The sequence below is a fragment of the Nansenia antarctica genome (assembly GCF_963989245.1).
Source record: "Nansenia antarctica genome assembly, contig: SCAFFOLD_232, whole genome shotgun sequence".
Lineage (NCBI taxonomy): Eukaryota > Metazoa > Chordata > Actinopteri > Argentiniformes > Microstomatidae > Nansenia > Nansenia antarctica.
In genome coordinates, this window is record NW_027662616.1 from 20,001 (window position 1) to 32,458 (window position 12,458).

The 12,458-nt window shown below is 49.6% G+C and overlaps 1 protein-coding gene across 1 annotated transcript in view; it reads right to left on the minus strand.

Annotated features, from left to right (window-relative positions):
* Window positions 1–12,458, minus strand: part of LOC308175545 (leucine-rich repeats and immunoglobulin-like domains protein 1) — a gene marked incomplete at both ends in the record, with an annotated part of 56,554 nt that overhangs the window by 13,590 nt on the left and 30,506 nt on the right. The window contains 6 exons of the mRNA XM_080551195.1: window positions 8–88; window positions 2,538–2,681; window positions 4,889–5,032; window positions 5,530–5,673; window positions 7,617–7,760; window positions 8,128–8,265. Coding sequence (XP_080407321.1) covers window positions 8–88; window positions 2,538–2,681; window positions 4,889–5,032; window positions 5,530–5,673; window positions 7,617–7,760; window positions 8,128–8,265 — 795 coding nt within the window. The remainder of the gene's footprint in view (window positions 1–7; window positions 89–2,537; window positions 2,682–4,888; window positions 5,033–5,529; window positions 5,674–7,616; window positions 7,761–8,127; window positions 8,266–12,458) is intronic.

The window sequence follows — 12,458 nt, forward strand, 5'->3', positions numbered from 1 at the left end:
CACTCACAGCTTGTTGAGGCTGTCCAGTCCAGAGAAGGCCCCATTGGTGTCCTCTATTGTGCCCGAGATGTCGTTATGGTCCAGCTCCCTGTGGAGAGAGAGAGAGAAGAAAAGAAGGGATAAGAGAGAGAGAGATGGAAGGAGAGGAGGGCGATGGAAGAGTACGGGCCTGCCAGTGCTGGAGTGTTCGTTTCTGTAGCCTTGGCAGGGACGGGGCTGGAAGTCACGGGTTCCGCACCCCTCCCCCCTCCCTCCCCCCGCCCTCCCCCCCCCCCCGCCCCACTGCACCTGGCCTGAAGAGCAAGGCTCTCTCTCTCCGCACTGCCAGCCAAGCATTCTTTCCTTTGAGGGGGAGGGAGGGAGGGAGGGGAGGGGAGGGAGGGGTGGGGGGCACAACCCTAGAGCAGGCATACACATGTATAATTCATGACAGCATGGAGAGATTGGCGGGCACACAATGCCTCTTGGATACAGACAGTTGGGCCTGAGTTGAGGCTGATGGCAGGTAGCTAGTTGCAGCCACAGCGAAAAGCTCCTAATGAGGTAGGAGAGAGACCGTGGCTATGTGGCCAGAATGGCCGTCCATAAAAGAAAAACCCACCCCGCCCCAAAAAAAGAGAAAAGACACACACACACACACACAAAAAAAACTCACTTTCTTTTGAGTCTTGTCTGGAAGTTTCCAAACACATGTTGAATGTAATTAATTAGCTTTTTTCTCGAACGCCCTAGCTAGGCTACCTCCACCACTGAAGTCTGAAGTCGCTCGGGCCCAAAGGAAAGCAGCGTTTGAATGGGTAATCGAAAAAGAAAACAAAAACAACGTCGCGAAAACACAAAAGACGGCGAGCCGTCGCCCGCTCTGTCGCACGCTTTGTTTCCAAGTTGCCGTTAAAATAACTTTCTTTCAAAACTTTGAAAAAAACCCTTTGAGGCTGATGGTCACCCCCCCCCCCCTCCCACTCCCCCTCCCCCCCACACACACACACAATACCCCCCCCATCCTTTCCTCAGCCCCTCTAGTTCCTTTCAGTTCCTTTGCCTCCATGGGCCGGACTGGGGCTGGGCCAATTTCCTATTCTTTCTGGCTGGCTGGGCGTGAATGGCCGTTGCCTTGTTAATGCGGGGCAGTGGTGGGGGGGCGGGATGGGGGGGCCCCTGAGGGACTGGCCCCCACGGCTAAAAGGGCTGGCCGGGTCTGAGCTTTCACACCCCACTGCAGGCTCCGGCCCCGCGCCACAGCGGCCAACAGCGCAGGCCCAATTAAAACTACCCCCGGCTCCCTTACAGCCAGGGCTCCGTCCTACCCAGCACCACGCTGATTAGATTAGGCCTGCCTGAGCGAGAGAGAGATGGATGGATGGATGGATGGAAGGAGAAGAGGGGAAGGAGAGTGGGAGAGAAAGGGTTAAGAATGGGGGGGGATGGATAGAAAGTGGGAAAAGAAAAGGAGTGGGGAAAAGGAGAAAGAAGTGTGGGTTGGAAATGGTAAACAAAGGACGCAATTAAGAAAGGAGTGAAAGAGGGTAAGAAAGAAAGAAAGAAAGAAAGAAAGAAAAGAAGAAAGGATGAGTGTGGGGAGCCAAACAGAGGGCCTCTCACGGCTGAATCCCGCCCCCCCTCCTCCCAATGTGCCAGCAGAGAAAGGTCTGTATACGCCTTGGCTCGTCACCCCACTGTGAGAAAGACCTCTTCAGGGCCCTGGCCTCTTTCTTCTCTCTGGCTCTCTGGGAACTTCTGAGGGCCAGAGAGATGTTAGGAAGGACCCAGGTCTGTGTGAGGGGGCGGGCGGGTTCAGGGGAGTACTAGTCCCATAATGCTTTTCAGCGCTTTTAAAAAAGGCTACCGAATCTCCAGGGAGGCAGAGGACAGGGACACACAGGGAAACGCAGGGACTCCCCCCAATTTGGCTGGGAAAATAAGCCGACGGGCAAAAGAAAAAAGAAGGAAAACCGACGGAATGAAAAGAAAGACGCACCGAAATAAAGGGGTTCTCACAGAAACCATGACAGTGGTGACGCATGCACACCACCTAAACACACACACACACGCATGAATGAACCGTGAGTGCAAACTAGATAAACAACTTGGGCGACAACAGTCTTAAACGCAAACAACGCAAACCGACTTTGTCAACCGCCCTGGGGGGAACGGTAAAGTCATAGCGAATATCTCATACACGTCAATAACAATTCGGAATCTAACATTTCCCTGTACCCAAGTGACACGTTAGTGTTGTATACTGTATATGCATACATTATATAGTGTTATATCGTGAGCTTAGATTTATAAGGTTCTATCTCCGTTTAGGGCAGTTCAGAGATATTGAGCGTCAAAGTTTTTACATTCCATTATGTTTTGTGAGATGGAACCTTTGTATTTTATGAATTACTAACTCAAAAATGTCAACATTTTGAAAAATAACACCACACAGGCATTAATAAACACCTAATGGATCAGATTATGTAAAAAAAACTCAATTTTGACCAAAAATGGAGATAGAACCTTGTAGAATTCTAACGTCGGGAGGGACTTACAACAGGCGCAGGGCCTTGAGGCCTCGGAAGGCGCCCTCTGTGACGTGGCTGATGGCGTTGTGTCCCAGACGGAGGGTGTGGAGGTCCCCCAGCACCGCCAGACTGCCCTCGTCCAGGCGAGTCAGGTTGTTGTTGGAGAGATTTCTGGAGAAGAGGAAAGAGAGAGAGAGAGAGAAAATATATGTATGGTGTCAGGCCTGGACAGAGAAGAACAGGTTGGCAGAGCGGAGAGGTAACTCAAGATCCTTCTGAACTTTTATGGCTGACTCGATGTCTTTTTTTTTTGATGATGCTGTATTTTTCCTGTTGCTTTTTTTAAATATCACACTTAAGAGAAAGCAGAGGCTTAGCGGTCTTGTGTTACGCCTGCTGAGAACACAAACTGTTTGCCACAAAAACAATGTTCTTGGTTGTAAAAAAAACATGGAGATTACGGTACTCAGAAATGTTTGGCATTAAAAATCAGTTTGTGAAAAAAAACAAAAAAACGTCCACTTATCCTCTTCCCATGACTATAACTGTGTTCTATGTCCTGATACTATTGATAAATGAATACTGCCTCTATCTGAGATGGTCTGAGGGGGTTGTGCGTGTGTGTGTGTGTGTTTGTGTGTGTGTGTGTGTGTGTGTGTGTGTGTTTGTGTGTGTGTGTGTGTGTGTTTGTGTGTGTGTGTGTGTGTTTGTGTGTGTGTGTGTGTGTGTGTGTTCTCTCCTCCGTGTGTGTGTGTGTGTGTGTGTGTTCTCTCCTCCGTGTGTGTGTGTGTGTGTGTGTGTGTGTGTGTGCATGTGTGTGTGTGTGTCTGTGTGTGTGTGTGTGTGTGTGTGTGTGTGTGTGTGTGTGTGTGTGCGTGTGTGAATCTCTGTGTGTGTGTGTGTGTGTGTGTCTGGATGGGGGCAGTCATGTGGAGAGTGCCCCATCAGGCTGTCACATCCGGAATGTAATAACAACGATGTCATAAAGGCCGCCTCGCTTCCTACACCAGAGGGCTAACACACCACTAACACGCCACTATCCCACTGGTATCACAGTCACCAAGGCCCCGCTAATAAAATCATATAACCCCTGATTGACACAGAGTGCAGCGAAACAGATACACAGGGCAATCTGTCACACACACACAGGCGCCAGCGATGATCTATAGCCGCACGGTTAGCGACGAGTCGACGATTCACCTGAGTTGCGTTCTACAGGAGTGCGGTAGTGTAAACAGTGTCTCCCAAACCACAGATAATACTCAGTCATTCATTAGAAAGAGAGCAGGGAATCCCCCCCCCCCCCCGTAATCACCACAGCCCTACCGACAGAGGATTACATGGCTGTTGCGCCAAACTCGTTCAGAGACGTTGAATACAAACTCTTTAGAGGGCTTAGGTACGGTCAACCCTGGTGCGCATTATAGGCTAAACAGGCTTATCGAGGAGAAGATTGAGTGTTAAAAGAGCCCACACCAGCCAGTTTTGTTTCCTGGCTTTTCTTTTAAATGTTTTTTAATAATACTCGGAAAAGAACGGGAACAGTGAGTGGTGACGTTAGTCGTTCCCGGAGCGTTTGGGGGAAAGTAGCGGCCAGATATACGTAGCTAGGAGCGATTCTCGATAAATTGTGTTGGGAAAAATGAAAGTAAAATAAATAAATAATAAATAAGCTGGTGAAAGGGGGGTTAGGGGGGGGGCACACTACGGAACTCTGAGCTGTTATGAAATGTCCTACGTCACGGCAGTTTAGCTAAGAAAACACAATGTATCGTCCAAAACACACAGACTTTGACATAAATGGCCATTTTCAGACTTGAATCATTGTGCAATAACATTTTATAGCACCGGGACGTCGAGAGAGAAAAAAATTTGTCAACCTGACTAATGTGGGCCATTAAGTGAGTAATTTAACCTTGGTGAAGTTACAGGGTTGGGGTAGATTCAAGGATATACAGGATCGCATTCTTGGTGGATATGACTGGGAGTGGATAGGAGACGGAATCTGGGAATTGGGGAGCTGGGGGGCTATTAGATAGATCGTGAGCTTAGAATGATAAGGTTCTATAAGGTTCTATCTCCGTTTAGAATGATAGGGTTCTATCTCCGTTTAGGGCAGTTCAGAGATATTGAGCGTCAAAGTTTTGACATTCTATGATGTTTTGTGAGATGGAACCTTTGTATTTTATGAATTACTAACTAAAAAAATGGAAACATTTTAAAAATAACACCACACAGGCATTAATAAACACCTAATGGATCAGATTAGGTAAAAAACTACATTTTGAACAAAAATGGAGATAGAACCTTATAATTCTAACGTCAGGAGATTCAGAAGTTCGTGTGGGGGTTCTGGGTTTTTTGGAGGGGGTACTTACAGCTCCCGGAGCCTCTGACAGAACCTCCAACCGTCGGGGTTGATCTGGGAAATGGAGTTGTTGCTGAGGAAGAGCTGGAGCAGAGAGGAGAGGCCGTACAGAGACCCGCTGTTCACCTCTGTCAGATGGTTGTAGTCCAGGTGACTGCATGGAGAGAGTCAAAAAGAGCAGGGGTCAGGAGGCATCAAGGCTAGTTGTATACCATAATAGAATGTTTGGACATCATATGGAAGAACACTGAACAAACAGTTCCTCCTAAAACAACTACGTAAGACTGATATACAGAGAGTTTTCTCCAGAACCAGCTGGGCAGGGCCAGGGTACAGACACTGGGTAAATGGTAAATGGACTGCACTTATATAGCGCCTTTTTTGCTGCTCCAAAGCGCTTTACAACGGCCTCTCATTCACCCATCCACACACACATTCACACACCAATGGCGGCAAGCTGCCATGCAAGGCGCCGGCCGGCCCCGCTCACTGGGAGCAATTTTGGGGTTCAGTGTCTTGCCCAAGGACACTTCGACATGTGGCCAGCCGGGGCTCGAACCGCTGATCTGCCGACCTTGTGATCATTAGACGGCGGCTCCTCTACCTCCTGCGCCACACAGCCGCCCCTGGGAGCTGATCTCTGGTACTCACAGGACTTTCATCTTGGCCAGGCCCCAGAAGGCTCCGTCCGTCAGCTTGGTGATGTTGTTCCTCTGCAACTTCAGCACCTCCAGACTGGCCAGGCCCTGGAAGGACAGACCCTCCACCTGCCTCAGCCGGTTCCTGTTCAACTCCCTGGAGGGAACACATCATATATGCCATTTAGCTGACGCTTTTATCCAAAGCGACTTACATTGCAGTATATATGGTTGAATGAATGAATGGTCTTTATTGTCATTGCTACAGTACAGGTACCAAACAACGAAATTTAGGAGGGGTGGCTCCCCTGGTGTTAGGAAAGGGAAAAAAACAAAAAAAACAAGAAGGGAAAGGAGCTGGTTTACATAAATAAAGGCTATGTACACTATCCACTATACTATACTGTACAGATAAAACACTGTGCTGTACTCTATGCTATGCTATACCTATTCTAACATTTCCTATTTCTCTGCAACCTTATGTACCCTAGGGTTGTCATATTGCACATAGTGTTATTGCACATTCATTTAAAGTGTCGCAGTTTGCAGGCTTGAAATGTACACATTTGTGCCTCAGCACTACACCTGATTTTTCAATCCAGCGGGATTGAAAAAGATATATGGTCCCAGCGGGAAACGAACCCACAACCTAAGCGTTGTTAGCGCCGTGCTCTACCAAGTGAGCCACAGAGGACCACAGGACATGCACCACAACTCTGGTCAGGTAGGTAGGGACCACCAGAGAGAAGTAAGGACACAGTTGTTTACAGTAACGACATGTTACGTTTTACTGGTCAAAGACTGTTTCTAGCGACATACTCTGAGGAGGGCTTCACGTCTTATACATACTGTAGCTGTTGTCAAACTTCTGCAGAAGTTGCACAGAAATGAGCGTCAGAGCGTCATGGTAACAGGAAACAACTCAAAGGCATCGATATCTAGTTTTGTGTCCCCACAGAAACCCTAACAGGTATTTCCAAAGAGATATCCATTCCACCTGTGTGGCCTCTGGCCACCGATGACGATGACGATGAGTATGTGAGTGTGAGTGTGTGTGTGTGTGTGTGTGTGTGTGTGTTCCCCTAAAAGGTTGAGGTTGGCGAGGCTCCGGTTACAGCCCAGTGTCACACTCTGACCCGAGCACGCTAGTCTTCATAAACAAGTCTCCATAAATCACTGCGGGGTCAAGTGGCGGAGCAAACAAAGTCATCGCAAACATCAAAATAGCCCTGGGTCGAGGGTACGGATAGTTATGAAGGTAGGTACTTCTATTAGCCTAATTTAAGAAAACTCAGAAGACTAGTTCTAACACGCGTGGGTACTAATAATAGATAGTCTTTTTGTATCCACAAGGACAGGATGGAAGTTTGAGTGAGAGGACACGTTGCGTGAGAGGGTAGTGGAAACCCCTGGTTCCCTTGCTTCTCATTGTAAAAAAAAAAAAAAAAAGTCCTCCTCTAAGCTTTGTGGACGCATGCACCTGGGCATGTGTGAGGTTTGATATCACAGCCCAGGAGCATACATACACATCCACACTCGGTCTTTGTGTCCCCTCCATGTTGCCACAAGCTCTCCGCAGATACGGTGTCACCCGGGCCACCTGGGGAACAATGGCCACCTGGGGAAGTCGGTTTGAAGCCGGAGAGAGACGGAACCCGCAGCTACAATAGAGGAGACTCCCGTTACATGTCTCCTTTCTCCCCCCGAACGGAGGTGTTGAGGTATGGATCGGCCTACCTCGGCTCTCTGCTGGAGGGGGGGTAGATAATGATGGAGAAGGGGGCTATCCCAACTATGGGTACAGGGGAGAGACTATAAATCAGCCATGGTATCGCACTGATGTTTACCTAAGCGAACCCCCCTGCCTAGAGGGTAGAGGCTAATAGGTCTCTCTAACTCAGAAGATTCACTTCAGAACCTTCCAAACCTCCAGAACTTTCCACTCGAGCTCTTGCACACTGTAGGGCCAGAGCTTGAGACTGTTAACGTGCTGGAATGAGTGTGTGGCCCACTGCGCTGTCCACAGTGGAGAGGGTGTAGAATAGTATTGATACTCAACGGCATCGCTAGGTAAGGTATTAGTACAATATTGATACTCACAGTTGGGTGAGCCTGGGTAGCTGGAAGCCTTTGACGGGGACCTGACTGATGCGGTTCCGGCTCAGTCTCAGAACCTGGAGGGACGAGCCCAGTTGGTCCAGAGCCCCGACCTCCAGGAGCTGGATCTTGTTGTTGCTCAGGTACCTGGGTGAAATGGTAAATGGTAAATGGACTGCACTTATATAGCGCCTTTTTTGCTGCTCCAAAGCGCTTTACAACAGCCTCTCATTCACCCATTCACACACACATTCACACACCAATGGCGGCAAGCTGCCATGCAAGGCGCCGGCCGGCCCGCTCACTGGGAGCAATTTGGGGTTCAGTGTCTTGCCCAAGGACACTTCGACATGTGGCCAGCCAGGGCTCGAACCGCCGATCTGCCAACCTTGCGATCATTAGACGGCGGCTCTACCTCCTGAGACACAGCCGCCCCAGATCCAAAATGGACTCAAATATGGTCAGAGAAATGCTCGTTTTTTGGGGGCGTGTTATTGAGACGGGTTGTGCTTACAGGTCTCTGATTTGAAGGCCCGCAGGGAAGCAGTGTCCCCGGACTTCAGTGATGTCGTTGTTGCTCAGGTCCAGCGTTTCCACGGATACCAGGTCTCTCATCCGCCTCCCGTCGACGCTACGGATCTTATTATGGTGTCTGCGAGAGAAAGAAAACACAGAAACCGAATATGTTCAAAACAACTCAACTTCTGGAACAGAAGATAGATAGAAAGACTGCTCCCTGTCCCGTCTTCTCCAAACCAACTTCAGAAGCAGAAATGTGCCTTCTAAGAGCCACACACACAAGCCCCCCTCTTCTCCAAACCAACTTCAGAAGCTGAAAATGTGTCTGCTAAGAGCCACACACACAAGCCCCCCTCTTCTCCAAATCAACTCAGGAACAAAGACAGAGGGTACACAGACTAAAGCAGGCTCTATTCGAGGGACAAACGTGTGCTTTAAGAGCTTACAAAGACCTCGGTCTTCTCCAAACAGGCCCAAGGACACCTGCTGTTACCCAGAAGCTTTGTCATAGAACATTCTAGATGGATGAGCCCACGTTGATCACTCAGAGCACTTAGAGGACTTAAGGCTCTTGAGAGTGTGATGAGCCAGAGAGGTCAACACTGATTAACTAGAGATGGACATCGCCAAGCCCACAGCTCTACAACACCACCCGTACAACACTAAATACAGGCTGTAGCTACTAGCTACCACAATACTGTGTTTAAAAATATATGGTCTTTTCAAAGGTGAGGTCACATTCACCACTTTGGAGTCAAAAAACGGACCCTAACTTTGTTTGATTGTCGTGAGCTTAGAATTATAAGGTTCTATCTCCGTTTAGGGCAGTTTAGAGATATTGAGCGTCAGTTTTTACATTCCATTATGTTTTGTGAGATGGAACCTTTGTATTTTATTAATAACTAACAAACAAAAAACTAACCCAACATTTTAAGAAATAACACCACACAGGCATTAATAAACACCTAATGGATCAGATTATGTAAAAAAACTAAATTTTAACCAAAAATTGAGATAGAACCTTATAATTCTAACGTCACGTTGTGTCAAATGAACTTGGTAGAACAGAATCAAAACCCAAAAACAAGCCGACATGAGGGACTTAAACTCCAAACATGTCCTGTCTGATCGGTCCCCTCTGACAGTCCAGTCGTGCAGCAGGAAGCCTGAGAAAGAGGACTTAGAGGAGTTTTTAAAAAAGCCTGTTTTTATTTTGGCTCTCTGCTCTCTGCTCTGCAGGAATGGCGGGTCACTGTCCCTCACATCTGTGGTTTATTCTGGGGCTGCTGGGACGGATCCACCTATGAGCTGCAGCCTGGGACACGCAGGGCTGCGCTGGAATCCCAATCACTTCCCTCTGTTTACCTAGACCAGCCCCGACACACAGGGGCTAACACAAAGACACACGCATACGCGAGCACACACACACACACACACACACAGACACAGACACAGACACACGCATACACGCATACACGAACACACACACGCAACATAGACACAGACAGAGACAGAGACACAGACACAGACACACAGACACAGCCACACACACACGTGCACACACGCACACACACACAGACACACACAGAGACAGACACAGACACAGACGACACTCAGACACAGACACACAGACACACACACACGCAACATAGACACGGTACAGACAAATCACACAAATACAAACACACATCTACGAAAAAATGTGTCATATAGACACAGCACACGCACGCAAACACGGACAGCAGACAGACAAAAACACAGACATACGTTCTGAAGTCCTCATGTTGACCAAATCATTCACTCACTCAGTGTGTGTGTGTGTGTGTGTGTGTGTGTGTGTGTGTGTGTGTGTGTGCGTGTGTGTGTGTGCGTGCGGAGGCACCGAAGGGCAGCGTTACCCGAGCAGGGATGAAAGCCATTGCTCAGTGACACGTATGACACATACCACAGTGACACGTATGACACATACCACAGTGACACGTATGACACATACCACAGTGACACGTATGACACATACCTCGGCGGCCCTGGTAGCATTTCCCTGACACGCTGACTAGTGTTACTGACCCCGACCCCAGCCCTGGCCAACACACGCACGTAAACACACACATGCAAACACAGACACACACACACACAGACACACACAGACAGACACACACAGACACAGACACACACACAGACACACAGACACACAGACACACACACACACACACACACAGACACACACAGACACAGACACAGACACACACACAGACACACAGACACACAGACACACCACACACACACCACACACACACCACACACACACACAGTCACACACACACACACACACACAGACACGGCAAGCATTCCTGGTTCCCCAGTCAAGGGCATCCATTGGATTGGGCTCGATCGCCGTTCAACTCCTGACTTACGGAGTTACACGTTTTCCCCCGTTATGAAACAGTGGTTACCACACAGCAGACGCTGTGCAGGTGTTCCGTCAGCAGAACAATCCTGACCCTCTCTCTCTCTCGCACGGAGCCTCAGCCCAGCCCTCACACAGATGGGCTGGAAGACACTCTGTGGGCCGTGTGTGCGTGTGTGTGTGTGGGGGGGGGGGGGGTGTTGCTGCTGCCCACCTGAACAAACAAGTGGTGGAAAGAGTTAAGGATGAGTTGCAGCCACTGGCCCCCCCTGACCCAGGCAGGAAGCCCCTGGGAAGCGGAGCAGCAGAGCTGGGCTACAGGGGCGGACTGAGGGTCTACTGAGGAGGGTTGGGGGGGGGGGGACTGACGGGGGGGGGGGGGGGGGGGCCGGGGGAGGTCAACAGCTGCTGACCCTCGCTGGGAAAAACGCAGAGCTCGGAAATTGGAGGGAGAGGCCGGGTCAACCCTCTCTTTTTCTCACTCTCTTAGAAGCTAACCCAGTCCAGTTGAGGAATCCTCCCTCTCTCTCTCTCTCTCTCTTCTCTCTTTTCTCTCTCTCCTCCTCAACCTTTCTTTTCATAGACGGAGGAACGGCACACTGGCCTAGCCTGACTGCCTGAGCCCAGCTGTGTGACAGCTAGAGGGGTGGGTTGCGTTTGATGTCGACTCAGACAATAGAAGCGTTTATAAAACGCTCTGATTATCTCACTGCCAGTGACATTTCGGTGGAGTTGCTCCTCGACTCTTTTGATGTTCGGGGGGGGGGGGGGGGGGTACGTTCGACGTTAGGGATCGCATAATTCCAGATCTCATTATCCCGTCGAGTGTGTGATTATCCTGGGTCGTTACGACACCTCCTTTTGAAGTTTTGACGGAAGATAAAGAAACAGTTTACACATTTTCACAGTGATATTTGAGGGATTGTTCCTGCCTCTGCTTTTTGATGTCAGGGGGATGGAGACAATATTATTATTATTATTTTTTTTCCATCATTCCATTAGACCATATGATTTCCTTTGTGAATTGTTTTGACGTCTCCCTTTTATGTCGGCAGGCCCAGACAATAGGGAAGTTTGTGAGAGTCTCTCCATCCCTTTTGCCCGTGTGATCCCGTGGGGGGAGGGGGGAGGGGGTTGTGTTGGCCTAGTGTAGCATTGTGGGGTCTCTGTGGGGGTGTGGGAGCCCAGGTGCATTGTGGGACTGGCTGTGGGATGTGGGAGTGAGGGGGGAGGGGTGGGGAGGGGGGGTGGGGGGCAGAGTCCCCCACAGAGGTGGTGGCTGAGTGGATTAGTTGATCTGAGAGCAGTGATTAATCCAGGCCAAGAACCACCCCCCCCCCCCCCCCCCCCCCCTCCCCGCACAGCCATGGACACAGATTAGCAGGCTAGCTGCTCACTCTCATTGTCTTATCTGTCCCCGATCAACGCCACAAGTGAGGGGGATCAAAAGAAGTCCGTGTGGGAGAGAGAGAGAGAGGGGAGAAGAAAAGAGAGCGGGGGGGGGGGGAAGAGAGAAAGAGAGAGGGAGGGAGAAAGCAGAGGCTATAGAAGAAATAGGGAGGGAGGGAGGGAGGGAGAGAGAGAGAAAAGAGAGAAAGAGAGAGAGAGGGAGAAAGCAGAGGCTATAGAAGAAATAGGGAGGGAGGGAGGGAGAGAGAGAGAAAAGAGAGAAAGAGAGAGAGAGGGAGAAAGCAGAGGCTATAGAAGAAATAGGGAGGGAGGAAGGGGAGGGAGAGAGAAAGAGAGAGGGAGAAAGCAGAGGCTATAGAAGAAAGAGGGAGGGAGGGGAAGGAGAGAGAAAAAGGAGGACAACCAAACCAACCCCTGTCGGAGAGAGCCCCGGCCTTTCACACACCCGTTGGACACAAGGGGAGTCAATCGGCAGCTGTTTGAAGCGCAGATATAATAGAGCGGAGTGT